At 38.4% G+C, this 25151-nt stretch overlaps 1 protein-coding gene across 3 annotated transcripts; it reads left to right on the top strand.

Moving 5' to 3' along the window:
- Window positions 1-204: 204 nt before the first annotated feature.
- BRCA1 (BRCA1 DNA repair associated) lies at window positions 205-25051 on the top strand. Of its 3 annotated transcripts, none has more exons than XM_063354527.1 (23): window positions 205-411; window positions 1351-1450; window positions 1802-1855; window positions 2163-2243; window positions 2752-2840; window positions 3760-3905; window positions 4594-4699; window positions 5650-5695; window positions 6022-6164; window positions 6664-10044; window positions 10693-10778; window positions 12409-12583; window positions 14916-15048; window positions 15263-15429; window positions 15906-16231; window positions 16888-16975; window positions 18475-18552; window positions 19042-19082; window positions 20442-20525; window positions 20936-20990; window positions 22183-22256; window positions 22768-22828; window positions 23898-25051. In XM_063354527.1, exons 2-23 carry the CDS (start codon window positions 1371-1373, stop codon window positions 23999-24001), a joined length of 5598 nt encoding a protein of 1865 aa, XP_063210597.1. In that variant the 5' UTR covers window positions 205-411; window positions 1351-1370; the 3' UTR covers window positions 24002-25051. The 3 variants fall into 3 exon arrangements, with proteins under 3 accessions (XP_063210597.1, XP_063210595.1, XP_063210596.1); XM_063354525.1 differs by having other exon boundaries at window positions 4591-4699; XM_063354526.1 differs by lacking the exon at window positions 205-411 and adding an exon at window positions 1021-1107 and having other exon boundaries at window positions 4591-4699.
- The last annotated feature ends 100 nt before the right edge of the window (window positions 25052-25151 follow it).

Genomic DNA, 25151 nt, shown 5'->3' with positions numbered 1-25151 from the left:
GCGGCTGCGCCACGGTTCCCACAATCCACCGCGCCGGCCGCTGCGCACTCCGACGCAATACGTGCGGCTGGGTCACGCGGCAAGCGGCGGACCCAATCAGCTGCGGCCTTCCGACCCAGCGACGGGGGCGGAGCGTGACGCGACAGAAAGGAGCTAATAAGAGGCCGCTTCTCGGCCCCCTTGCTGTGGTTGGGGCGTGTGATTGGCTGCTGGGCGCGCGGCGTCCCGTGGCACGGGAAAGGGCGCGAAATGTGATGGAGGCGCGCCGTCCCTGAGGGAGGGTGGGCGGCCCCTGAGGGCGGCGCGCTGGGCCTTGGGCCGCGCCGCTCCGTCCCGCCCGCAGGACCCGCGCGGGACCCGTCCCTGCGCCCGAGCTGCTGCTGCTGCTGCTGCTGCTACTGCCGTGTAAAGGTCAGGGGCGTTCTCTACGTTTGCGGTACTCGCTGCGGGCCCTCCCCGCGCCGGTCGGTGCGAGCGGTCCCCAAGGCCCTTGGCGCGAGCGCGTCGGCTGTCTCCTTCACATCTCATCGAGAAATCTGTTTCTGCTGTTGTGCTTGTGCGTACCCTTGCTGGGTTTCTGCTGAATGCTGCTCCTGTGAACCCTTTGTAAGAAAAACCTAAGTTGTGTTTTTGCAGAGGAACAGCTTGGCCGGTCTGCAATGATGTAGCTAGGGAATGATTAACAACACAAAGGCTTATTAGGAGGTATGCAAGAATGCTCATCCCTTAGACAAAGGAGAAACCAGCCTATGCGGGTCGGTGGCTTAACGCGAGGATGAACGTTTAACTAAGACCGGCAATCATGGGTAATATTACCAAAAAAGGGAAGAAGTAAGCAGGTGAAGTAAGAGGTCTAGAAGAGGTGATGGGGAGAAGTAAACAGAGGTGGAGCAAACGGAAGCAGTTTTAGGCGAATCGGATAGGCTGTAAACCCTGAAGTACCTAGCCAATGGGGAAATAGGGGAGGGAAACTTCGGCCCGGAATAGGGAATAAAAAGAAGTTATTTCAGAAACCCAGGGGTGCCTGCTTGCTGGGAGACCCATTCTTGCAAGAGTGTTTAAATAAAACGTGCTTTGTGTCGATTATTGCCTGAGCTGTTGTTATTGGTAAGGAGCGTTTCTCTCACGTTCCAGTCTGCTCCTTGGACTACAGAGACTTGACTGGTTTTGGCTGTAAACGTTCAGAGTGAGAACACTGATGCTGTCAAGCCTCACTTAAGAAATAGCAGCCAAGTGTTCGATACTGTTCAGCATGGTCTAGAAGAGCCATACAGGAGGAAGCATGGTCATGGGATGCAACAGATCAGAAGCAAAAGTGATTGCTTTTTTTTTTTTCTTTTTTTCCTGTAGAGTATTTTTGGATCTGAAGGATGGACTTCTCAGTGATTGCTATTGGAGATGTACAAAATGTGCTTTCAGCTATGCAGAAGAACTTGGAGTGCCCAATATGGTATGCTGGGAGAATAATGTGAACTTTCTATTAATCTAGTTAACAAGTCTTTTTCTCTTCATTTCTTTTCAAATGCTTTGTCGGTTCTATGGGTTATCAGAAGGCAAAAAGAATTTTATTTTAAGGCTAAGTATATTGATGTTTTGTAAGGCTTAAGTGAGAAAGTGCAAGACAGAACTGTATTTTGCTCTTATGTTCTTGTAAATTTTGCTTTTCTATTACAACCTAAATGTATCAGTCCTCCTTTTTTTTAAGTTCAGAAAAGTGACTGTATTTCTGAATCTTACTTTGTTGCTCCTCTTTTATATGTAACTTCTGTGTTCTTGTTTTCCTTCATTTTTCTTTTTGTAGCTTGGATGTGGTAAAAGAGCCTGTTTCGACAAAATGTGATCACATATTCTGCAGGTAGGTTTGAAAACTTGTAATTGCAATGCTTAGTCAGTCTGTTCTTATTCTCCATGCGTACTTCCTCTTTAGTGCTAGTGTTTTGATAACTTAATATGTAGCTATATTAGGGGAAAAATCAATTCTGAATAAGAAATAACTGTAGTTTCACAGGTGTGTCAAAGGGGATTGATTAATTCATTGTAATACCAGAACAAGAATACAGGCATTCAACTTCATTATTAAGTTTTTCTACTAAATGCCTAGGGGCAGTTTTAAAGAAAATAAAATCCCTTTCGTTACCATCATGATTGTTCTTTTGTCCTAGGTTCTGCATGTTCAAACTCCTCAGCAAAAAGAAAAAAGGTGTGACACAGTGTCCTCTGTGTAAGACTGAAGTTACCAAGAGGTAATGCATTTTTGCAAGTGAGCTTGAGGATGAGAAGTTTGACATCTAAGAAAAAGTTAATCACTGTCTGAAAAATGTCTTGGCAGAAGACTAAAATAAAGAAGAACAGGTGGTTATTAAGTAGATTGTCAGTTTCTAAAGGAGTAATGCTTTAGTGCCTTAAATCAATATAAACTTTTTTGAGTGGTCGCAGGTGAAGACACTATTCTTAGCAACCATTTGTGCTATCAAGTATAGTCTGTAATATTGTTCAGTCATTACAACTAGTTTCTCTGTGCTAAACCTACATGAGGAAAAGTATGAATTTTTTACTTTGTGATAGTTTTAGTTCCTATAGTAATGGTTGTTTTGGGGAACTGTGTTGTTATTTCTTGGCAACAGTTTCTCATTGTCTCATCTTCCACTTTGGAGTTCTACTCTGTTTTTTGTTCAGCCTAAATTCTAGGATAACTGTTAATAGTTAACACACACATTTGTCTTAAAACAACACGTGGTTATGTTATTTCAGAAGTCTGAAAGAAAATTCCAGATTTAAGCAACTAATTGAAGGATTGTTGGAAACTATCCATGCATTTGAGCTTGACACTGGAGTAAAATGTAAGCGTTGTGAATGTATACCCCCCACTTTTATAAAATTAGATTTTGACATTTGTATTATAATTATTTGCAGGGTATCTCATTTACTGTGCAGTACTCAATATGGGAAGAATTATCAAGCTTTTTCTTGAATGTAGAAGCATAAGTTCCATTAAGTTCCCAAGTTTTTCCTACAGTAACGTTTTGGACACTCTTAAGGGGTTTTACTGTGCGTTTGATGACTCCAACCAACCTTATTTTCAGTTCCTGAAATATGGCTGAATGTGTACCAAATAATCTTTAATCTATAATTGCGTGGCAAAGTCTTGCTCTTGATTATGCCCAACCTTGCAGCTTTAACTTCTTAAACAGTCCTAGAGCCTGAATTAGGAAGTGCTATAACAGTGTACATTAACTTGTCCCGTTCAGTTATATCTTTTGGAATCCAAATTTATCCTTTCTACTACTTAGTGCCTTGTAAAGGGTATTGGCGAGTCAGATACATACTTGTTTATGTTTTGGGAAACAAGATATTGTTGTAGGGGGCAGGTGGTGGTTGTGGGTTTTAGTTTGTTGTTTTCTCTTAGTATATTGTGCTATAAAAAATAGACTTTCTTTTCAATTTTTTTTTTCAGCCTGTTCAGTCATTCTAAAATCACTGGTATTAGATCCTGTTCTTGTTAGATTACCCATGTAAGCAAAATTGGTGGGGAAAATAGTTGGTAAGATCATATTTTACTTAATACTTGAAAAGTACCCATAAAGAGCGGCTAGACTAATAATTCAAGCAGATTTTTTTCTTTGATAATTGTATTGTAGCTGTATATGTGCTAGTTGCATAGGGTCTATGCAAGGCTGTTTTATTCACATGTAATACCTGTTGTCATGCTCTGTGTAAGAAAATATTTTTGCCTTTTTTTCTTCTATTGACATTTTTCAGTTTCAAACAGTCATCACTTTCCTAAAACATCCACAGAAGCCACTGTCGCTGAGTTCCTCTGTAAAGAAAGTTCAGTCATCCAAAGCAAGGGTTTCAGAAACAGGAAAAAAAATGCTAAAGAAAATGGACAAGAAAACTGCACCTTGGTATTTTCTTTCCCCAATTTATTTCTGTGCATTGTTTAGTGTTTTATTTAGAATGTGTATACATGTATACACATAGATGAATGGAATAGGAGATTTTTGGGTTGCTTTCAGATCACTGTTTGATTTGAATATTATTCCAGACAAGGACATAAAAATATTTTTGTCTTCCTAACCTACTTTAAAAGTTGTTTGCTTAAAAGGATCTGAACTTAAAGATGATATTTCCATAATATATTCTGCTACTGAAACTACGGTTGAAACTGCGTGTTTAATGAGGCTGTATAACTGTTGGTAGGCTTCTTACTTTTTTTTGTGGTAAGGCCATGAATATGTCATAAGAATTCTTAAGACATTACCTGACTTAGGGTGATTGCTGTGTGTATGAGTTTGTTCATGGTATGTTTCTTGTCTCATCTGCTCGTTACTGAATACAATGTTAAGTAAGATAAGACTGTTAATGATTTCAGCTGTTAAATGCATGATAATTGTTTCTATTAACACATTCTATTACTGATATCAGTGTGATAAATTACATGTATTGGATTTTTGTATAGAGGCTGCAAATCTAAATATTTAGTTCCTATGTATCAGCCCCACCCGCTGCTGTAGTTTAAGTAATTACTACTTATTTTTTTGGCAATAACCTACTGTTAGAAATAACTATTCCTCTCTATTTTCCTCTCAGCAGGAAGCTAATGTGGATACACGGCTTACAGATACCAGGGTCAAAAGGTGTTCCCTGAGAAACAAAACCCAGAAATGTGCCTCTGAAAAAGGGGTTTATATAGAGTTTGGTAAGATCTGTTGTAGAGCCACACTAGTTGAGCTTATGTCTAATGCTTGCAAAGTAATGAAAGGTGATGAAGTTCAAAGTCTTTGTAAACACTGATTTCTTCTTAACACCCAAAATGACAACAAAGGGACAAATAATGGACAACTTGGAGTTGGTAAATCAAAGGGGTTTTCACATAACTTGTTATATTGTAGGAGATAATGCTGCTGTAGTAAATCTTTAAGCCTCAGTGCAAAAGATCCAAAGAAGAGAAGATGCTTATAGATGTGAAAAAAGTTATAGCTGTTATAACTAACGATAACTATGGTTTCCTAAAGAATACTAAACCTTGTAATCAGTACTTGAGGCTCTAGTTAATAACCAGAGATAAGATGAAATCTAATTGAGAAAAGAATATTTAATTTCTCTCTATCCTGGATTTTCAGAACTCCCTTTTTATCTGGTGCTGACTGCTGTGAGAAACAAGACAGACACTGTGAATAGTTTCTTTTCTCCCTGTTTCCTTAAGGAAGAAATGGCTCCTTTTAACAGAGAGTGTTCAGTGCCTCTCATTTTTCCTTATTGCTTCTGCCAAGATCAAAGAATCTGAGACAGATATTCGAATATATTGCTGACTACCAGTTCAAAATTCTAAATGCTACCAGCTGTTTCATGTATAATTTTAGAAACTAGAAACTAACTCTTAAATAATGAACTCTTAGTAGCTCTCTATAACCAGTCACTATATTTAAACAGAATTTTATGCCAGAGCCATGTAGATATTTTTACATAGGAATCATTATAATTAGGTAAAATACTGCACAATTGGACTTAATTTAATCTAATAAAAGTTGAAAACATCTACTCTAGAAAGAACTAAGCACACATGCTTCTGTGATAATAAACACTGAATCTGGCAAGTCATCTTTCTCTGAATCATTTCAACCAGAGTAACAGCTGATTTGTTTTTAGGTTCTGATTCATCTGAAGAGCTTTTTAAACAGGCAAGCAATATTGGGTAAGTAAAGGTGTTTAAGGAATTCATATTTTCTAAAGACAATAGTTCAGTATTTTAATTCCTGTGTTTTAGTTTCTTAGCATAGGACTGATAGAATTTTTCAAGCTGACAAGTGATTTTCAACTTCAAGGGCATCAGGGTAGAATGAGTAGCTGACTCCGATCAGTTTGTCATATAAGAGGCTTTAAATATGTTTTCTAAATGTTCTGTTGCTTACACAGACATTAGATCTTCAAGAGAAAAGCATGTACTATGCTTTAGAAAATAAATGTTAAATTCAGGAATGTGGGAGGAGATCAGTGAAAGCAGATTTCCTGTCCCAACAGGTTAGAAGACAAAGAAGCACTTCAGATTTCATCTCAAGAAAAGCTAGAAGAACTTAAGAGTGCTGAGAAGGGGAATGACTATTCCTGCAATACACAGCCTGACAAGCTGGGTGCTGAAGAAGTAATTCTACCAAATGTCAGAGGTGTGTTTGTTATTTTGGTGAGCAAACGATTAAGCTTGAAAAAAGACCACCAGTTAATGTTTTGATTTCACGTGATTAAATATATATATACTTGCAGTCTTGTATATTGTAGTTTTGTTTATGCCTAAAGCTAGTGTCTATACAAGACTTTATCTGTAGACTAGATACTTAAAATGTGGATGTTCTGTTGCACTGGAACAGAAGGAAAAAAAGTAACTTCATCAAAGTGCAAAACTTACTATAGTCTACGTAAGCCATATTATCCCTTCTAATACAAGTTGAGAGCGCTGTCTGGTAATTCATGTAAGAAGCTGGATGAACATGTTATATGTAATTTGATCTTTCTCCTTTTCTCTAGAGGGAGATTTGTGCAGTGTAATATTCTGTTTTGGGGGGAAATCAGAACAGTTCTTTTTAAACTTAGCAGCCATGAAGCTTGTCATTGTTCTTGTACATGTAAAATAGGGCTTAATAATTTATAATACCTATAAATCTCCAGGTGAAAGTGATTCCTCAAAGGAAGGCTTGAGCAAGAAAAGCACTCGGAGCATCACTGAATATGCCAAACCTGGCCAAGTGAATATGACTGAATACTGGAGTTCTCCTTTAAATGTTCTTGCTGTAGACCTACTCACAGAGCAGTGTGACAGAATAGGTAATGCCAGTCCCTTAAGCAACGGGGACACATCTTTCTTTAAGCACGCAGAAGAAATGGCTGCAGAGCAAACTCAGTGCAATACTGAAAGCAAAGAGTTTGACTTAAAAGATAGCTCAAAGAGCAGGTTGGATAAAAGCAAGGAAATAGATACTGTTGTACAAAGTGTGGAAGCTGTGGAAATGCACGAACCTGAGAATGATTCTGCCCATGAAAAAGAACCTCCTCTGGAGAAACTACTTCAGCCGGAGACACTTCACTGTGCTACCGTGAATCAAGTCTCTAGGAAGAGACTGAAGCGAAGCATTCAGAAAGTCAATGAATGGTTTTCAAAAAGCAACGAAACTCTGTCTTCCAGTTCTTCCCAGGATGATTCTGCTGGAGCAACTGATGTTTCAGGTGAAGGAGATACATGTTTATCAGATAAAGATTCCTGTATTTCAGAAAAGACGGACCCTATGGTAGACTCTATGGAAATTGCAGTGGTTGAAGGAAACAAGAGAAGGTCAAAACAAACAGCAGATAGCATCAAAGACAAAATATTTGGGAAAACATACAAGAGAGAGAGGAGGTCAAATGCCCCTATTATCTTGAGAGACATTTTACCTACTACAAAAAAGGAAGAAGTGACGGTTGATAAGAAATGCTTGAATAATTCCAGTAAAGGTGGACTAAAACGAAAAAGGAAGACTGCCCGTGTCCTGCAACCTGAAGATTTCATTCAGAAAAAAGATACAGAAGAGGCAGGTGGGTGCCCTCAAAGTGTTAACCGGTGCCTTGAAGATGCTGAAAAGAAAAGATGTGATGAAAGTTCTGCTGTTAGTGAGAGTCACTTCTCTGAGAATGGAGAGGATAATGCACCAGCAGAAACGGAGGAAGGAGGAGGAGGATCCATATGGAAAAAAGCTACTGAAAAGGTGACTGGCAAGCACTGTGACAGGGAACTAGAACTGAATAGCTCTGATCAGAAAAGCACTAAAAAAAGTTCTGCAGCAAAAAAATGCAGGCGTTCTACTAGAACCATGTGTGCTCTGCAGTTAGTAGTGGATAGAAATTCTGTTTCCCCTGATCCAGGTGAGCCACAGATTGATAGCTATCCAAGCAGCGAAGAACCAAAGAAACCTGATTCTGAGCAAAGACAAGTCAGGCGCAGCAGGAGGCTTCAGTTACTTTCTGAAGAAATTACAAAAGAAACAGGAAAAGGAGTAGTAATTAAAGGAGCAAAAAAGTATGACAGTGATCAGGAAGAGTTCTTTAAAGTCCAAAGAAATGTGTTAGTTCCCACTTCTGAGTGCAAAGACCTGTGTGAGCCCCAGGGTACGTTAAGTTACAAGCCACTCACTGATCTGAAGGGTGGTGATCTGGAAGCAAATGAAGTACAGGTTAGTCTAAAGAATTCATCTGACACCGCAGAAACTGGAAAAAGTTTCTTCAATCCTACATCTTCATGTCAGCGTTCAAACTATAGTTCCTTTGCACCTGATGCAGGTTCTCAAGGAGACGAAATACTTGATAGCTGTTCCCTCCTACAGCCTCCTTCAGTGACTGTCGTGCAAACTGCTTCCCACCCGACTGAAGAGATGCCTGCATCAGGTACTACCTTCCCCCAGGATAGCGGACATGATAAACAAAATGTTCCAGGGGAATTCAGAACTGAAAAGTTGCCAATGGCTAAAAATGTTTTGGAATTGACGAAGGAAGCTGAAGATAGTGAGTTAGACACACAGTATCTGCGAAATATATTTAGGCATTCAAAACGCCAATCATTTAGCCTTTATCCTACACCCACAAAAGTGTGTGCAGTAGAAGATGCCACTTCTGAATCTCTAAAGATACCATGTACTGATCAGGTAGAAAATAAGCACGACAAATATTTAAAAGCAGAAAACTTGCAAGAAAAGAAAACAACTGCTGAAAGCTTGAGTAGGGTTTGTGAGAAAGAGGAGCTTAAGACCTATGAATCTGCTTGTGTTAGTCCTGTGACTTGCTTTGTCGACAGTACTGAATGTGCGCACACAGGGGAACATCAAGAAGATGTTTCACAGGTTGCGAATCAAGGGAATCTGACGCCAGTAAGAACTGTTACTGCTAGGACTGAAAACAAAAGCAGATCACAAAAAGGAGAACAGGGAAATGAAAAGACAGTGTCAACTGACGCAGGAATAGAAAGCGAGCTGAGAGAGAATCCAATCAAAAGTAACAGAAGCCGAAGTGATCAGAGTGATACAGAAGAGCACATTTTCAAAAGAACTGATTTAAACACAGTCGATGAAATGTGCTTCAGTTCAGAAAGCTATCAAGCAGGAAAAGCCAAAGTTGTTGACAGCAGAGGACCAACACCACATTTTCAGCCCAGATCAATGATTTGTCCTGCAGCTTGTCAGCAAAAGCCTGCTGAGTTCACCTGTGAAGTCACTGGGGAAAAAAGCAGCAAAAGAGAAAGAAAACAAGTAAAGGGGAATGAGGAACAAGCAACCCAAACTGCTAGCACAGGGATGCCTGAGTGTTCAGTCATGGAGGCTCTAGAGGAGCCCCTTCAAGGGAACGGTGATTTTACAGGTTTGTCTGAAACCCCCGATGGCTTACTGTGCTCTGATGACGGTATTGAAGAGAACAGCTTTTCTGAAACCGATAGGAGAGAGAGATCTGCTGTGTTTGTAAAAAGAAGTGACAATGCCCTGGTAAAAGAACTGCACGATAGAAATGTTAATTCTAAGCCAAGTTCTCAAGGTATTCAAAGATCTCGAAGAAGAGCGCGAAAATTGCAATCTTCAGATGAAGAATCTAGTGAGGATGAAGATTTACCGTGTTTTCAAACTTTAATATTTGGCAAATCGATGAGCACACCTTTGCAGATCAATAAACAAGGGACATTTGTGGTAGCGTCCTCAGTAAGTCCTGTCACATTGCCTCACAGTGGAAGCCATGATGACAATAATATGCAGAAAATGCCTGAAGCTGCCCTAAGTAGTGGGTGTGTTTCACCAAGCCAGGAGTCAGAATGCTCTGTCAACTTGTTTTCTTCCCAGTCCAATGTTTCTGAAGAATCAGTTGATGGAGCACAAGAACTCAAGAAACCTTTAATACAAGGTCATACATCCAAACAAGTGAGCAATGAGAATGAGAGTAAAGAAACTTTTCAAAGTTGTGATGGAGAGCGGAAGAGAAGCAAAACTAACTTCAAAGATGAATGCCAGGAAGACCCAAACATGGGAGCCAACCTAGGTACAAACCAAGATTTTTATCTCTGCAGTTGTGTTTGTAATGTCATTAAACCTAAGGTTTTGGTGTTTGCATGGGAACTTTGTTCTCTATTTATGTGGTGCTTGCTCTTTTAAAGGAATCATCCCTAAACAATCAAACAAAAACCCCTCAGTGGTTTATTTCCTGAAAATTAAGTTCTCCCAGTGTCCCGTGTTCAGAGCAAAAATGAGTAGACTGGGCACTAGAGGCTGGACTGAGTCTGCCTGATGGGAATGAATTCTTGAGTGAAATGCTAGCTTTCTTACTGCAATGTGATACTTGCATCTGTCAGCAAAATTTCATAAAGCTTACCTAAGCTGTTTCCCCAGATGAAATGTTTGTTGAAATTGGCTGTAGAATTCTGTAGTGCTTATTTTGACCTTTTTATGGCTTTCATAAATATTTAGGACTCTCTCATCACTATTGGAACACTTTGAGTCCTATTTACTTTGCCGTATGTGTGACATGGTATTCAAAATATTCTGTGCTTTTAACTTCAGTGTTCTCAAAATGTGTCATTTTATTATAGTTAACAGTTGGCTAAAAGGTCTGTGTGGTAAGAGATTATGGGTAATGTTTCTTGGTTTGTTTTTTTTCTTTAATTAACTCAGATTTTCTTCCACCTTCAAGGTGAAGCATCTGGATATGACAGTGAAACAAGTAATGTAGAAGATTCATGTGGACCGTTCTCTCAGGGTGAAATCCTTACTACTCAGGTAAGTGAGTTTGTGCACTAAATTCTAAAAGTAGTTTGCATTCTAGGATATAAGCTAGTACATGAAAGCTGTGAAGTCAGGGTAGTGGGAAACTGCTTTCATCATAATTCTTTGTGTCGCTAGATTACTTTGAAGAGCATAATTAATGAAGAATTATAGAACTCCTTCTATGCCATTATTTGTCCAACTTTGCCTTCCATGGTGACATTACATTCTAATGGCCGTAATTTGTTTTGTGGTATTGATTACAGTGCTTAATTGTGGGAGATGCTAGTTAATGAATCTCCACGCTTGACCAATGCTGGAAGCCTCAGCTTCTTGTTTTTAAAAGCTTCCTTGGTAGTAATTTATAATGATTGGTGATAAGGATTGTATTTGCTACATTATGATATTAAAAGCACGGTGACTTGCCTTCTAAGGGTAAAGACTAAATCAAATCATTCCATATTAGAATATCAAAGATCTAAGACCTAACAGGAAGTGTCCAGTCCAAGGTGTGCCTAGCACAGTATGTTTTCTCTAGTATTAATTTCCTGGCTACTGCTTAATGGCCTGACTTTATGTATCGAGTCATTGGTGTGGGGGCTTTTGGCTGTTTTGGGGGATTTTGTTGTGTGTTTTGGGTTTTGTTTTGTTTGGTGGGTGGGGTTGTTTTTTGTTGTCGTTTGTAACTTCAAGGTAAGTCTTATGCCAGATCTCTCTCTTCAGCATTAACAGCCCTATGGGTTTTAATATTTGTCAAAGAAGACTGAATTTAATTTTTGTGCTTCGTGAGTGGTTCTTTACACTGCATCAGTGTAAAATATGGTTAACTGGCAGGACGTTGCTCCCTGACGTAGCTTCATTCGTAGAGATTCTGGGATATGCCTGGATTGAATGGAATAGAGCGGCATGGCTTGGTTTTGGTTTGTTGTGTGGTGGGGGTTTTCTGTGTGGTTGGGTTTTTTTTATTGATTCAGTAACAAGGAAGTTCCACATGGTGCCAGTGCTAGAGCTACAAATGCAGTATTCAGCGCTGTGGAAACTGCTTTATCTTGTATGGCGAAGGTTTTGGTTTTTCAAAGGATCATTTGAAGCCTTGAGCTCCTCTTACGGAGTTGTAGATTGCATGTTTTTAATAGAGGATACTTTTCAGAGAGAAAGTAAGGAAGAGTAGGATGAAATATTTTATTCCTTTTAAACGGTCTTTGGGGTTTTTCAGTAATGGTGGAAAGTGCAGAGGCTCCATACTTGATGATCATTATTAAATTTTAAGTGGCTGCAAACTAATACAGTTGGAGCAAAATAATTTGTAAAGAAATCTGTGCAGATGTTTGTGGGTTTTGGTGTTGTTTTTTTTTTCCTGACTGATTAAGGTCTGGTGAGCCGTCTAAACTGAAATAATTTGAACAGCAGAATGACTGTGGTGGTGGTGGTTGGGTTTTTTTGGTTTGGTTTTTTTTTTCTTTTGACATAGCACGTGTGCATTATTTATTACAGTAAAAGCCCCACAGTCCCCTCTGGAACACATGGTAAAAACCAATTCATAATAACTTTGCTGTTTCTAATTTTCAAGCTGTTGTTAAAGAAATTAATCTTACTGTTTAAAACTGACTTTGCTGATGTTGGCATAATTGTGTATCCTTTGCAGCAGAAGAATGCTATGCAAAATAATCTAAAAAAACTTCAGCAAGAAATGGCTATGCTTGAAGCAGTGCTGAAGCAGCATGGAAGTCAGGACCATGAATTTCTACCTACGCATAGGAAACTGCCACATTCCAGTACTGAAGGAACACTTGGAATGGAACAAATGGGACAAGAAAGAGGTAAAGAGCAATGAAAACCTTTCCCAGCTTTCTTACAAACACTTGTGTGACTATTACTAGTTCTTTTTTCACCTTTACCACAAGTTACAGTGTTAATTTAAAATTGATACGTTAGCAGTATTTTACCTAAATTCAACTGTTCAGTGAGGCATACATGTTTTATTTATAGCTTAGGTACTACGCTTAGTCTAAAAAACTCCTGTTACAGATCTATGTGAGATTACGTGGTGTAATTGTATAAACGGTGTGAGTAGGCCTTGTGGCTTGGCAGTGCTAATCCAGGTTGCTGTTCTGCCAGCTCTACTTGCATTCTTGTTTTCTTTTGCTGGAATGGGTAAGGGACTGGGAGCGTGGCTGGAACACCCTTAGGGACTTGGCCTCTATTGCTGTGGCAGAAACTGTACTTTAGTGTATCAAGGAACAAGACAGAAATTAGGTTAGGTACATATTGGCTGCCAAAAGTAATACCCTACAGGTCAGGCTGCTGATGGGCAAAGGAGAGGAGAATACCTGTAGTGGTGTGTAAAACCCCTGCACAGGACATTAACAAAAAGTTCCTAGCTGGGAAGTGCACAAGGCAGTAAATAAATGGTGAAAAATACTTTAGTAATCACCAAAGGCTTATTGTATATTGAGGATAAAGTGAGTTGCTGCCAGCTATGTAAGGAATAGTGAGAGGGCTTTGTTTAAGGTTTTCCTGTGTTATGGCAAGACATACTGAGATTACTGTTCTGACAACCTGTCTGCAACAGAACATAGAGCATTCTTTGAACAAAGCCTACAGGAAGTCCAGATGTTCATCGTTGAACTTCTCAGTGTTCTAGAACGGCACCCAGTGCCGATTTAAAGATTTCCAAATATGTAATGCTTATTGAACTCTTAGATAAATGGCACCAGTGCTTTATTATCCTACTTGCAGCTAAAAATTTATATCTAATTCTGTGGTCTTATTTCAGTCAGTTATCTTTCTTTTTTGAGGGCAGCTGGAATAACTAACATCCTGGATTTCAAAGTTATTTATTGTCTTATGTGTGCCTTTAGTCTGTATGTATCTGTGTCTTTAGTGCCTTTACTGTGTGTGGTTTTCACTGTGGAGTCTCTTCTATCTAAATTCATCGTTATTGTGAGTGTTAGTCAAATATCACAAAATGATCTGTAGATTGCTTTTGATCTCCTGAATGATGGTGGTGTACTGTGTGAGACCTTTAGATTAACCTCCACCCTTTAAAAAAAAAAAAGTCAGCCAATATGGTGCAGCCATACCAATAGATCTGCTGCTTGTATGTTAGTAAGTTGGTTTTTGTTGTCAGTGTAGTCTGCATCAGGAAGCTCCTTCATGGAGAAAAGGGAGCTAAGACATGGAAAAAAAAAAAATGAAGAGGCTGAGCCTTTGAAGGGTACACAGTGGTTTGGTCAAGTCATTCAAAAATCAGAGGTAACGGCATCCTTCCTTACTGTGGCTGCTGCTTTGGTACCTGGATTCCTGATAGGAAAGTAGGGCCATTTGTTGTGCAAGAAACTCACTGTAATCCTCTTCTGATTTTGTGTTCCTGATTTAACACCTGCACTGTGTTTTCAGCCTTCTCTCTCTGTCATCTTTTGGACATCTTGTGCTGTTAAAACGTTAACAGTATACTTAACGCTAAAAGACTGGTTACAGTCCACGCTTAATTAACAGAGCTCATTGAATTGCGTGGCATTCAACCTTGCTACAGTTTGAGAATATTATTTCATAGAGAAGACTTCAAAATGTGATATTTCTAAGCCCAGTAGGCCTAATTCGTAAGATAACTATAAATAGAGTGCTTGAAAATTAAGTCAGCAAATCAATGGTTAGTTTCATTCAGATGGGAAAACTATTTAAAATAATTTCATTAATACAATTCATGTTTACATTGTTATGCTAGGATATGGATTTCTGACTCATACCACTTACTGATTAGAGGTATTGATGGTTTGATAAAAATTACAGGCATCTTTAGCTGTCAAATAAATGCCTCTACTGCTTTTGAACAGAGATAGGGTAGTGCATTGAAGTAATTCGTAAACAAACGGCATTAAATAGTGTAAATTTGCTTTCGGCCTACTTTATATCCTATTTTTTTCCACCTAATACATAGCTGAGATCTTTGTTTTGTAGATGATTTAATATGTGAAACAAAATGTAGTTGTTAGCCATGCTTCAAATGGCTTAGTATTTTGTGTAGATTTCTGCTTTGCAGAAATTGCACTTGCATATCTGGATTCAGATGCTTGACTTCTTACCTGAAGAAACATTTAAGAACAGTTGCTTTTATTTTGCTTTTTTAAGAATTATTTTTCTTTTTTAAAGGGGCAGAATCAACCTCAGAAGGAAATTCTGGAAATCTTAATCACAGAAGTTCAAAGGGATTTTCAGCCAATGATTTCCATGTTATGCCAAGTGATTGTCTCAACAGTAAAATCAAAGAGTTAGCAAAAGAAAGGTAAATGTGCTTGGTTTGGGGTTTGTTTGTTTTTTTTTTTTACTTTTATTTCTAATCTTGTATTTAAAAAGGAAAAAAAACGAAAACCCCAAAAGTCTTGAAATAAATAACTCTCAGGTTTTGAGCGATGACAATAGCTTACCTGTTGCTATATGATTCTGATACTTAGAAGAGTAAAAAAAAAAAGTATTAAAAGCAATTTCCCTCTCTCAAGGTCTCCAGAATTGTTGCTTCCATCTTCTAAATCCCGTTTGTTAAAGAGACCAGATTCGGAGAAAGGCCTTCAGTGTGACAATGTTCTGAAGAACAAAGCTCCTTCTGGAAAGACAAAACCTGTGCAGGAAGCAGTGCCAGAATATAATCAGTGTCAGCTTGAAGCAGGTAACATTTAAGAGGGGTCCAACATGTTTTGATTTCTGCTCTTTTCCTGCTTTTTTCATGTTTTCACATATCAACAAAATACAACTTTTTCTTGTAAATCAAGGATTTTAATTTGTATATTGCTAGTCAATTTAAAAAGGTGTTACTTCTCATTTGGTTGGTTTTGTTTGGTAGCCAAACTGTAGAGCTGCCCGTCACAATTGGGCTGGATAGCATTTTTGACAGTAATGGGGGTTGTTATATGGCTCATGTATAAATTGTTACTTCTTGACAGATGTGCTACTGAAAGTTTCACTGGTATTCTAGTGTCTCGGCTATAGATCAGGAAAAAGTAATGATAGAGGCAAAGGTGAAGTAATAAACAAATAAGGAGAGAAAGTGACTGCAGCATTTAAACTTAAAAGGTAGAGCAACAGCCTTCCACCATGACTACAAGGATGAAATTGTTTCAAGGAGTAATTTCTCTTTTCCTTCAGAAAATGCAGATGAGCAAGAATCTGGGACCAGGCTAAACAGTGCATCTGTCTTATCAAATCTCTCTGGAAATGTGTCCAGGAGTCCAAATAAGTCTTCCTCTTCTGTAAGGCTTCTTAATCCTCGGACTGCAGAAGCAACGAGTCGTTCTGTTGTAGCTCAGAGTGCTAAGAAAAGCTCTGCTGAGGAATGTAAATCAAAGAGAAGCGTGTGTTTTCCTGTACCTGTTCTGCAAAATGCAGCTGGGACAGACAATGCTACAAGTCTACCTGTGACTAACAGGAAAGAAATGTCAATTGTGGCATCAGGTCTGAATAAAAGTGAACATGTAAGTATATTTCAGAAGTTTTAGTGATCATTTGTTAATTGTTCCTGATTTACCACTGTAGTCCTCAACATAGGTCTAAGTGTAATGGAAACTAATCTTACAGGAATTGCAGATGAGTAATACAGCAGCTCAAGTCAAATTTTTTCACTCCTAAAAATACAAAGAACGTTGTCTGTGAACAGCACTGTTAAGCTTAGTGAAGTTTGAACTTTTTAAATGACCGCCTACTGTGTAGGGGGAAAAACCCCATTATTCTGAAGCAAGAGGACTTTACTTCTAGAAAACCTTGGGGCTTGGAATGAAGGGGGACTGGTTGGTTAGTTCCCTTAATGTTCTCAGATAATGCTGTTTTTCCCGTATTCTGATCCATAGTGAGGATTTCTGTAATTAATTAATTCTGTATTGCTAATAAACCTGTTTCCACAATCCATTTTTAGGAGGATATGGCTTTTGATTTATAAACTACTGACCAAGAGCCCTTTAGCCTATTGAATAGCGCCAAAATTATTGACTTTCAATGAGATGTACATTCTGTGTGCCAACACAAATATAACCCTTACTTTAAAACGGTTATTATTATGTTATACTGCCATAAACTGCAGTTGTTGTCTTTTAATCTGTTTTGCTAACTATTACTTTTCTTAACTGTTTTTCAGTTGGTGGTCCAGAAGTTTGCCAGAAAAACTCACAGCACTTTATGTAACCACATTACTGAAGAAACAACCCATGTCATAATGAAAACAGGTTTGTTGGGAGCTTTGTGAACAAATCCTATGTTTGCACACCATATAGAATTTTAGCTCTAGGCTAAGCAGTAAGCAGACAGTTCAACAACAAATTTGGTTAAGTTTGAGGAGTAGGTATGAATTATGTTCTTCTCTGTCCTAAATTTTTGTTTAAACTTGGGAATACTTCTATTTCACAGTATTAGAGTGAGGGTGTGCTTGTTTCCTTGGGTGATTTGAAGTTAATGTCACTTAATTTTCTTCTCCAGCTGTTTGGTCACCATTTTCAGGTGTTTACAGCATGTTAACATGAAATAGTTCAGAACCAAACAAAAAGAAAGCAAGATAGTTCCTAAAGAAATAGGATACAGACATTCTGGAAATAAGATGCTGTTTTGGTTTCCTAATTCCTTGCAGAGATTATAAATGCTGTTTCATTGTAAATTTTTGAAAGAAACTTATCTTTAATAGAAAACTGGAAGTGGGATTTAACTTTATGTATAACTGATGGTAGTTGATAATGAAGGCGTGCTTCCACAGGAACAAAGCAGAACTACCGTTTCATCGTAACTATTATTTGTGTGCTTAATTACGGTACTTAAATTAGTTTTTGCTCTTTGGTAGAGCTCAAGAATCCCGTTATTAAAAGCTTGAAGGAACTTTATAGAAACTTCAGTACAATACTACAGTTTCAAATTCGAAAAATGTATTCTGGAAGAGGTAGGGTTATATTGACTTCAGAAAAGATTAACATTCATCAGTAAAATTAAGTTACTGTATTGCTGTGTCTAGGCATGGGTTATATTTAAGCTTTCTACTGAACCTAGCACTTAGCTTTTAACCAACATTTTCTTAAAGAGCAAAATATTTTCAGCCAAATCTGGGTGTGGGTATGATATATATCGTGCTTGCATTTTGCTTCGTAGAAGCACTTCTAGCTGACTCGTATTTGGGGGCGATGTATCCCACAAGCCTTCCTTGCTTTTGAAAACCAACATAGAAAAGAAGCCAGAAAATCCTGTTACTCCAAATCTATGGACTCAATTTTTGCTGCTTTCTTCAGGGAGTGTAGACATATAACCATGTTTTTGGAGATGTGGAGTGTTTACTCTTCATACAAATGCAGATAGGATAAACTGCCTTCTGAAGTTGTGCTTGTTCTGGTAGAGTAGAAGATGACCTTGAATGGCCAGTCATCTGAAAGTTTATGCTAACGTTAGGCACAGAATCCTACTGTTGGCGTCCTCTGTCTTGACCAGTATTCATGCTTTTGCTTGCCTCTTGTCTTCACTGAATAACTAGAAGGGTTCAGAAGTTGTACCATCTGACTAGTTTCTCCTCATTTCCTTCAGTTTAGTAGAATCAGGACATGAGAATTTCCTAACTTTTCTATAGATGGTGTTGATATTTGCTGCTGCACTTAGCGAAAAAACTTTTGCTTTTGGATATAAATAACCTGAGCTGGTTTATTTACTAATGGCAAAACTGAAAGAGATACTATTCTTGTTTGATCTGCAGATAAGGAGCTCGTGTGTGAACGGACACTGAAGTACTTTCTGGGTATTGCAGGAAGAAAATGGGTAGTTAGTTATCAGTGTAAGTATAACTTGTTTTGGAGCTAAATGGTCTCTGCCCTCCTACCACAAATGTGTTCCTTGCTTGTTCCAGTAAAAAAAAAAAATCTCTTCATGTCTTGGCATCTGGTGTCTTGCAGAGTTTCTTCCAAATACTTTTAAATAAATAGTAATATTTTAAAAACCCCCAACAAACAGCAGTATCAAGCTTCTTTCTCTTCTGAGTACTTTTCCTGCTTTCAAATAAGCACATTGGATTGCTTCCCACCCGGACAAAATTCTTTTCTCCCTCTTAATTTAAGTCTTTGAGACACATCGCATCAGTGCAAAATTAATATTATTTATAAAAAGTAAATAAAATTCTTTAAGATCTTTCAGGCATCATGCTGTATTCAGTTTCCCTTAGTACTAATACCTTCAATTTAATATAGCAAGGGAGTCAGGCTATTGGCAGTGGAAGAACAATTTTGCTGGATAAAATGACTTGTCCTGTTCTGCTCTTTTTATTTAGGGGTAATTCAGTCTTTTAAAGAAGGAAGGATACTGGATGAGGTAGGTCTTTTATCTTCAGAGTGAAACATCAAATGTGTAAGCAATGCTGTTACATTGATAGACCTATTAGTAGCCTCGGATATTGTCAAAGCATTTAACATATGAAAATTTGGTTCTGAAGACTGGGATTCTGATTTTACCAAATGTGAGCACGAAAAGCCACACTTAGGCTGTATCTATTCATTGCTATTGAAGACATAATGGGTCCCTGTTATTTTTTGGAACAGGTTATAGGTGTATTTTTTTTAAGTGTTCCTACTAATATTGATGGATTACAGCATAGAGGAAGCTATCTATTGTTTGCTTAAGGAAATAACATTGGAACATATCTATATATATAGCTTTGGGGATTTTTTAAACTTTAGAATATCTAGCCAACTACTGAAAACTCGTTCCAGCATTTTCTACCTTTCCTAATAGAAATCGCTTATTTGATGTGACACTGATTTAGGTGGATTTTTGTATTCCTGGGTAGTATTTGGATTCTCATGCTCTAGTAGAGATTTTTGGAGAGTGTCATATTTGTGACACAGTATGGATATCATACATCTAATGAGCAGAAATGCCGACTTTTTGGTATGAAGTCCATATGCCCCTTTGTCAAGCCAAGGGTGAAGAAAAATCTTAGCCTCAACAAAGCCCTAGGAAGGGGTAGTAAAGGCCCTCCTGTGCTTGGGGTGAAAGGAGGAAGTTGCTACTGAATTGACAGGGAACGCTAGAGTATGGGACAGCTGTTAATGTTGTCGTACATTCTCACATTGATTTAAGCAAGGAGAAGAGCCTCCAATTATAAGGAAAACCATCTTTTTTTTTTTTCTTTTTTTCTTCAAGTAAACTGAAAATATGCAGCTGTTCTTGTAGCAGGTTAGGCTGCATGGAAGGCTTGGAGAAGTTTCAAGACAGTATTGGAGATATGGGAGTTTGTCAGACATAGGCCTGAAATGATCAACTCCAGTGCTGAATTTTTTATTGATCTATACACTAAGTGAATGCGTTGAAATCAAATAGGTGTTGAAGATCTAGAGCTTATGTACTGATAATTAATTTCTATCAAGTGAGACTTTACTGGTAAGTTAATTGTAGTCCTGCAGTGTGCCCCTTCTTTTATACAGTTTGCTAGGCTACTATACAGTGTGACTATAATTTTGTTTCTTTAAAAATTGTTCTAGCTGCAGGGGTTTCGTACTGCTTTTCATCATTTTTCTTGAAAAGCCTTTTAGTTCCTTTTCTGCACACACTTAATTGTAAGATTTCCAGTTCTAAAATCTGACAACTTCTTCCTGTTCTGATTGCAGAACTCTGTCCAGGAAAGCGTTCTTAGTCTCTGACTTCTGATTGCTTGTTTGTGCTATGTTCCAGGAGAACTTTGAAGTTAGAGGAGACGTAATCAATGGGAGAAACCACCAAGGTCCCAAGAGGGCTAGACAGTCTCTAACTGAAAAGGTATGAGTACATGCGGGATGAAAATCCTGTCCTGCCGTGACTGTTTCAGATACGTGGCTACGCTAGCTGAACGCCTGGAACTTCTTCCAATTTCTCTGTGCAACTCTGTGTATACAGAACAGCAAATGAAGTGGTTTTATACATGAAAGGTGAGCTCTGTCAGCAGCAGAGCGGATATGCTCAAGTGACTCGCTATGCTTAGAGTGAATGCTATATTTTAAAAACATCAATATAGGATAGCACGGGGTTGGGTTTTTTTGCTAATATTCTTTTGTTTTGTAGGTTATGAAGAGCTTCAGATACACTTTGTGAAACAGTGGTAGCTTGATAACCAGTCCTAGAAGGGCAGTGAAACCAGCATCCCTTAAAGATACCATATGTACTCTGCTAACATGTTCCTTGTTTTTCAGATCTTTAAAGGCTTTGAGATCTGCTGCTATGGACCTTTCACTGATATGACTACAGGTGTGTCATTTTAGTGGAATTAAATGATCTCTTAGCATAAAAAATATTTGGAGGGAGATTGTGTGCATTCACCAAAGTTTTACATTTGGCCTCTTCTGGGATAATTCTGTACCTCTTTTACTCTGGAACTTTCAAAATACCTACATGAGGTATAGTGTAGGTAACGAACTTTATCTGGTTCTATCTTCAGAATGGAAACAGTGTTCTCTATGTGGATGTCCTCAGAGAGCTGCTCTGGCAATTTTGCTCTGTTTCAAAACAGGTCTTTTTATCTAATTTATCTCTGATTCTCTAGCAATGAAGGAAAAGCATTAATATCATGCTGTCTGGTAATTGCTTTAGATTCTATTGAACACTTGTATTTGAGCATTTTTCCTCTGTCTTCCTAAGTATCATTTTTCTGGCAGTTGACACATCCTCAGTGTAATCGTTCTAGCAGAAGATGTTAAAAATGAAACACACAACAAAGACAGAGGTTCATACACAAAGAAAAAACTGGGCAGGATGGCTTCTTTTTGTTAGTTTAAAACTGAATAAAGTATAGTAGATGTTTTGAAAATTTAAGCTAGAATTTTTCTTCTTAAAATATTTGTACCTCTCTTCCCATTTTCATGGCGCATTCAGCAGGTACTTTCTGATTTGTCCAATATAACTTTATTTTTGACTGGGTGAAATATCCTCACATCTCTTGACATTTACAGTAATTATGACAGAGGATGCAGTGCTTTCAGCTGCTGCAGCGATCATCAATTATGGCTCTTATACTTGAGAGACTTATTTATCCTCACTATCAATTCAACAAATTGGTGGGAATTAAATACTCTGGCTACTTTTTTTAATGAGAGATAATCACAGTTCTGACTTCTGATTTTTAATTTTAATTTCATGTCTTACCTCCTTATGATAAGAGGAAGTAAATTGTTAGTAACTTTCTCTTTAAGTTTTGGCCGTGTGATGTTTTGCTTTTTCAGGGCTTTGTGTTTTGTTTTGTTTAGTCCTGAGGGAAGCGAGGGAGTTGATGTTCCTCAGCAGGCTAGAAAGTGAAAGGACTTATTCTCTACTAAGGCTTACATTTCGTTCAAACAATGATAGTTTATATCTTGGAACAAACACGTGAGGGCTTAGGGAATAGCATCAGATTCAATGGGATATAAAACATTGAAGTAATATACTGTTTATCTGATTTCTTCAGAACATCTAGAATGGATGGTGGAGCTTTGTGGTGCCTCTGTAGTGAAGCAGCTTCATCTGTTCACGCACACAGCAGTAAGTGCTAATGAGTGTTACGCTTCCCATAGTGAATGGTCTATAGTTACGTAGCGTTGAAAGATTACCTGGCCTTTCCCGGGCTTGTCGGAGCCTGATGCACGCAGGAGCTGTCTGCACGGGAATGACACCAAACTGCATGGCAACAGTTCTTGTGTTCTAGGCTCTGGCCACTCTGGATTAGAAGACAGGCTAGTTCGTAATGGAAAACCGTTCAGAGTACTCCATGTAGGCCAGATAGCTAATCTCTCTTGAATTCCGTGCTGAGCCTCCCTTTCCAGTGCAAAAAGCCTTTAGTGCCTTAACTTAGTCACAACGTTCCTGGAGTGAAATCAGAGAGAAATCTTAGGAACTAATGTCTTTGTCCCTCTACTACTGCTTACAGTCCTCTCTGAAGTGATGCTCTGAAGCAGAGTTAGCACAGTTATCGCGCTCTGCAGGTAGGTGTGAGAGTGATTTAATGACAGACAGATAACAACAGCATTTTTATTTTCTTACCTTGAAATCCTAGAATTCTACTGCTGTCGTGGTTGTGCAGCCAGATGCTTGGATGGAAAACACGAATTACAGAGGTAATATGACACACAGTCATGAACTCTTCTATAGTACGCACCGAGTGTCTTTATCATCTCAGTCCTTTTAATAGTTAAATATCAGAGAGGTTTGTGGAGGAATTGAAATAAAATCATACTGCATCTGGAGATGGAGATAGGTCTTGGAATAAAAATCTGGAAAGACAAGGTGTATTATCTCAAGAATCAGTGGTAGAGTCTTAAAAGGTAGTCTGGCAGGCAAATCCTATTCTTGACTCAGTTGTCCTGCATGTCATAAGCTTTACAGAAACTTTTCTGATTGCAGATAGTTTCTAAAAGGTGAGGAAGCGTGCCCTTGGAGGACTAGTAAGATCTAGGAGAAAGCCTCAGGTGGGGCAAGATTCTCTTGGTCTGGAAAGAGTATCTAGCTACAGGGTGTTGAGTGCTAGAGCTTTGCCTTTGATTTAAAAAAAAACAAACAAACAGGAAAAAAAAGTGCTCCGGAGAAACCACGAGACTTTGAAAGTGCGAGTGTTCCAGATTAACTTACTTTTAAATGAGGTAGTAGGTATTCTGGGATGAATGGGAGCTGGTTAGGCTGTAGTGGAGTTCAACAAAAAAATGGAGCAGGAAGATGATGTAAAAACAACCGCTGTTTCCATGGCACTGAGAAAACGAGAAAATAAAGAAAAAGACCCTGAGATGGTGAAGAACAGTCTGGGAGCACTTCAGTAATTTTCTGTTGCTTCTCTCTTAACGAGACTCATTGCTTGTCATATACTAGTACGCCTGAGCAGACAGGAACTGAGGCTCTGTCACCGAGGTCCTAAATTAAAAGATAACAAGGACTGCACTCTTTGCTTTTAGTGTTTATTCTGTGGTGTTCATAACTTCCTGCCTGACCATTTGCCAAACAGCTCTTCTTTTTGGAGCAGCAAAATTATCTGCATTGTTAAAAGGAACAGCAGTGCCACGTTCCTGGTTTTTATCGAGGCCTTCAAAATGCCAGAGATAAAGCAAACAGCTTTAGAAAGACATCGGTAAGCTCACCTTAAGCTTGCTTTGCCTCATTGATAACAGTTTTATCGTTTGTGTCTTTGTCTTGCAGCAATCCAGCAAGAGAACAATGTTGCCATGGTGACTCGGGAGTGGGTGTTAGACAGCGTTGCCTGCTATGAGTGCCAGGAGTTGGATGCTTACCTTGTGTCCTAAGGGTGATCTGCAGTTCTCTTTCACTGCTCAGAAAGTCTCATCAGTGCTGGTAGTCTGGTAATTGTTTTAAGGACTGAGAATTTTTAAGTCACTTATGCAGAGATTATGTGCATGTAGTGTTCCTGTTCAGAGTAAAATAACTACATTTTTTTAACAATAAAGTTACTTAATAGTATTACCATATGACGACAGAATTACCCACTGTTCTTTAAAGATGAACATTTCTCATTTTGAAATAGTCCTTTAAATTAACGTAAAACAAATTTAAAAAGTTAGAAAATGTCAAACACGGCCGCCTCGAAGAAATGGTGATGTAGTTATTTACCATTGCAGCCAGTTCCTGTTTATGTACCTGAGGACACTCTGGGGACTGTCATTTAAAAAAGTAATATTGGGCTCAGGGCTTGAATTAAAATGTACTTGCGCTCCCGAGTAACCTCCGCATTTTCATTTTGCATAAATACATGCCCTGAGTAAGGGGGTATACCAATACAATAGAATATTATTTTGTAATTGCTAATGCATCGGCCTGGTTAATCTTAGGCCATGGATTATAGTTGTGTTGAAAACTATACGAACAGCTCTCCTATTGTATACAAAAGTGGCGACTTGCCCTAATCAGCCACAGGTACAGCCCCTGAAAAGCCAGTACTTGATTCTCAACATAAAGCAATCCTTAAAACCACAAGCATATACCAGTCGGTCTTATTTCTGAGAAGCGTATGTGGCACCTGTGAAGAGGTAATAAACAGATGCACTTTAGTATCCCAGTGACTTTTAATAAGCCCTATAAGAATCTGCTTCCTAATAGTTCCTGCCTGCAAAATGAGAGTGCAAAGAAAATAAATTGCTTTTTATGGAAGAAAATATGTTGCTTGTTTCTGTTGCCAAGCAATTCAGCTTCATAAATAATTTTGTACTTTCAGAGCAGAAAGAGAACCTGTTTTCATAAAGCTGTTTTAAAAAAAAAAAAAAATAAAAAAAAATGTAGCTAAGTTCAGAGAATTGTTTGGTGCCCAGATGCTGCTAGGTTGTCTTGGAAAGTTATAGAAAGTGTGTTTATAAGTATTGGAATGCTCAAAAGAAATAAAATTATTTTGGCAAGTATTTTGCTTAATTGTGTAGCTCTTCTTACATGAATCAGTCGCTC

This window comes from Chroicocephalus ridibundus, chromosome 17 (assembly GCF_963924245.1).
Source record: "Chroicocephalus ridibundus chromosome 17, bChrRid1.1, whole genome shotgun sequence".
In the NCBI taxonomy this organism is placed as follows: Eukaryota; Metazoa; Chordata; class Aves; order Charadriiformes; family Laridae; genus Chroicocephalus; species Chroicocephalus ridibundus.
This window is presented reverse-complemented; position numbering and strand designations above follow the sequence as displayed.

Bases quoted from the DNA above. Each gene is read 5' to 3' on its own strand.
- BRCA1 (XM_063354525.1), top strand. From the start codon at position 1,371: ATGGACTTCTCAGTGATTGCTATTGGAGATGTACAAAATGTGCTTTCA. The intron at 1,451-1,801 runs GTATGCTGGGAG...TTCTTTTTGTAG, and splicing joins AACTTGGAGTGCCCAATATG to CTTGGATGTGGTAAAAGAGC. The intron at 15,049-15,262 runs GTAAATGTGCTT...CCCTCTCTCAAG, and splicing joins AAAGAGTTAGCAAAAGAAAG to GTCTCCAGAATTGTTGCTTC.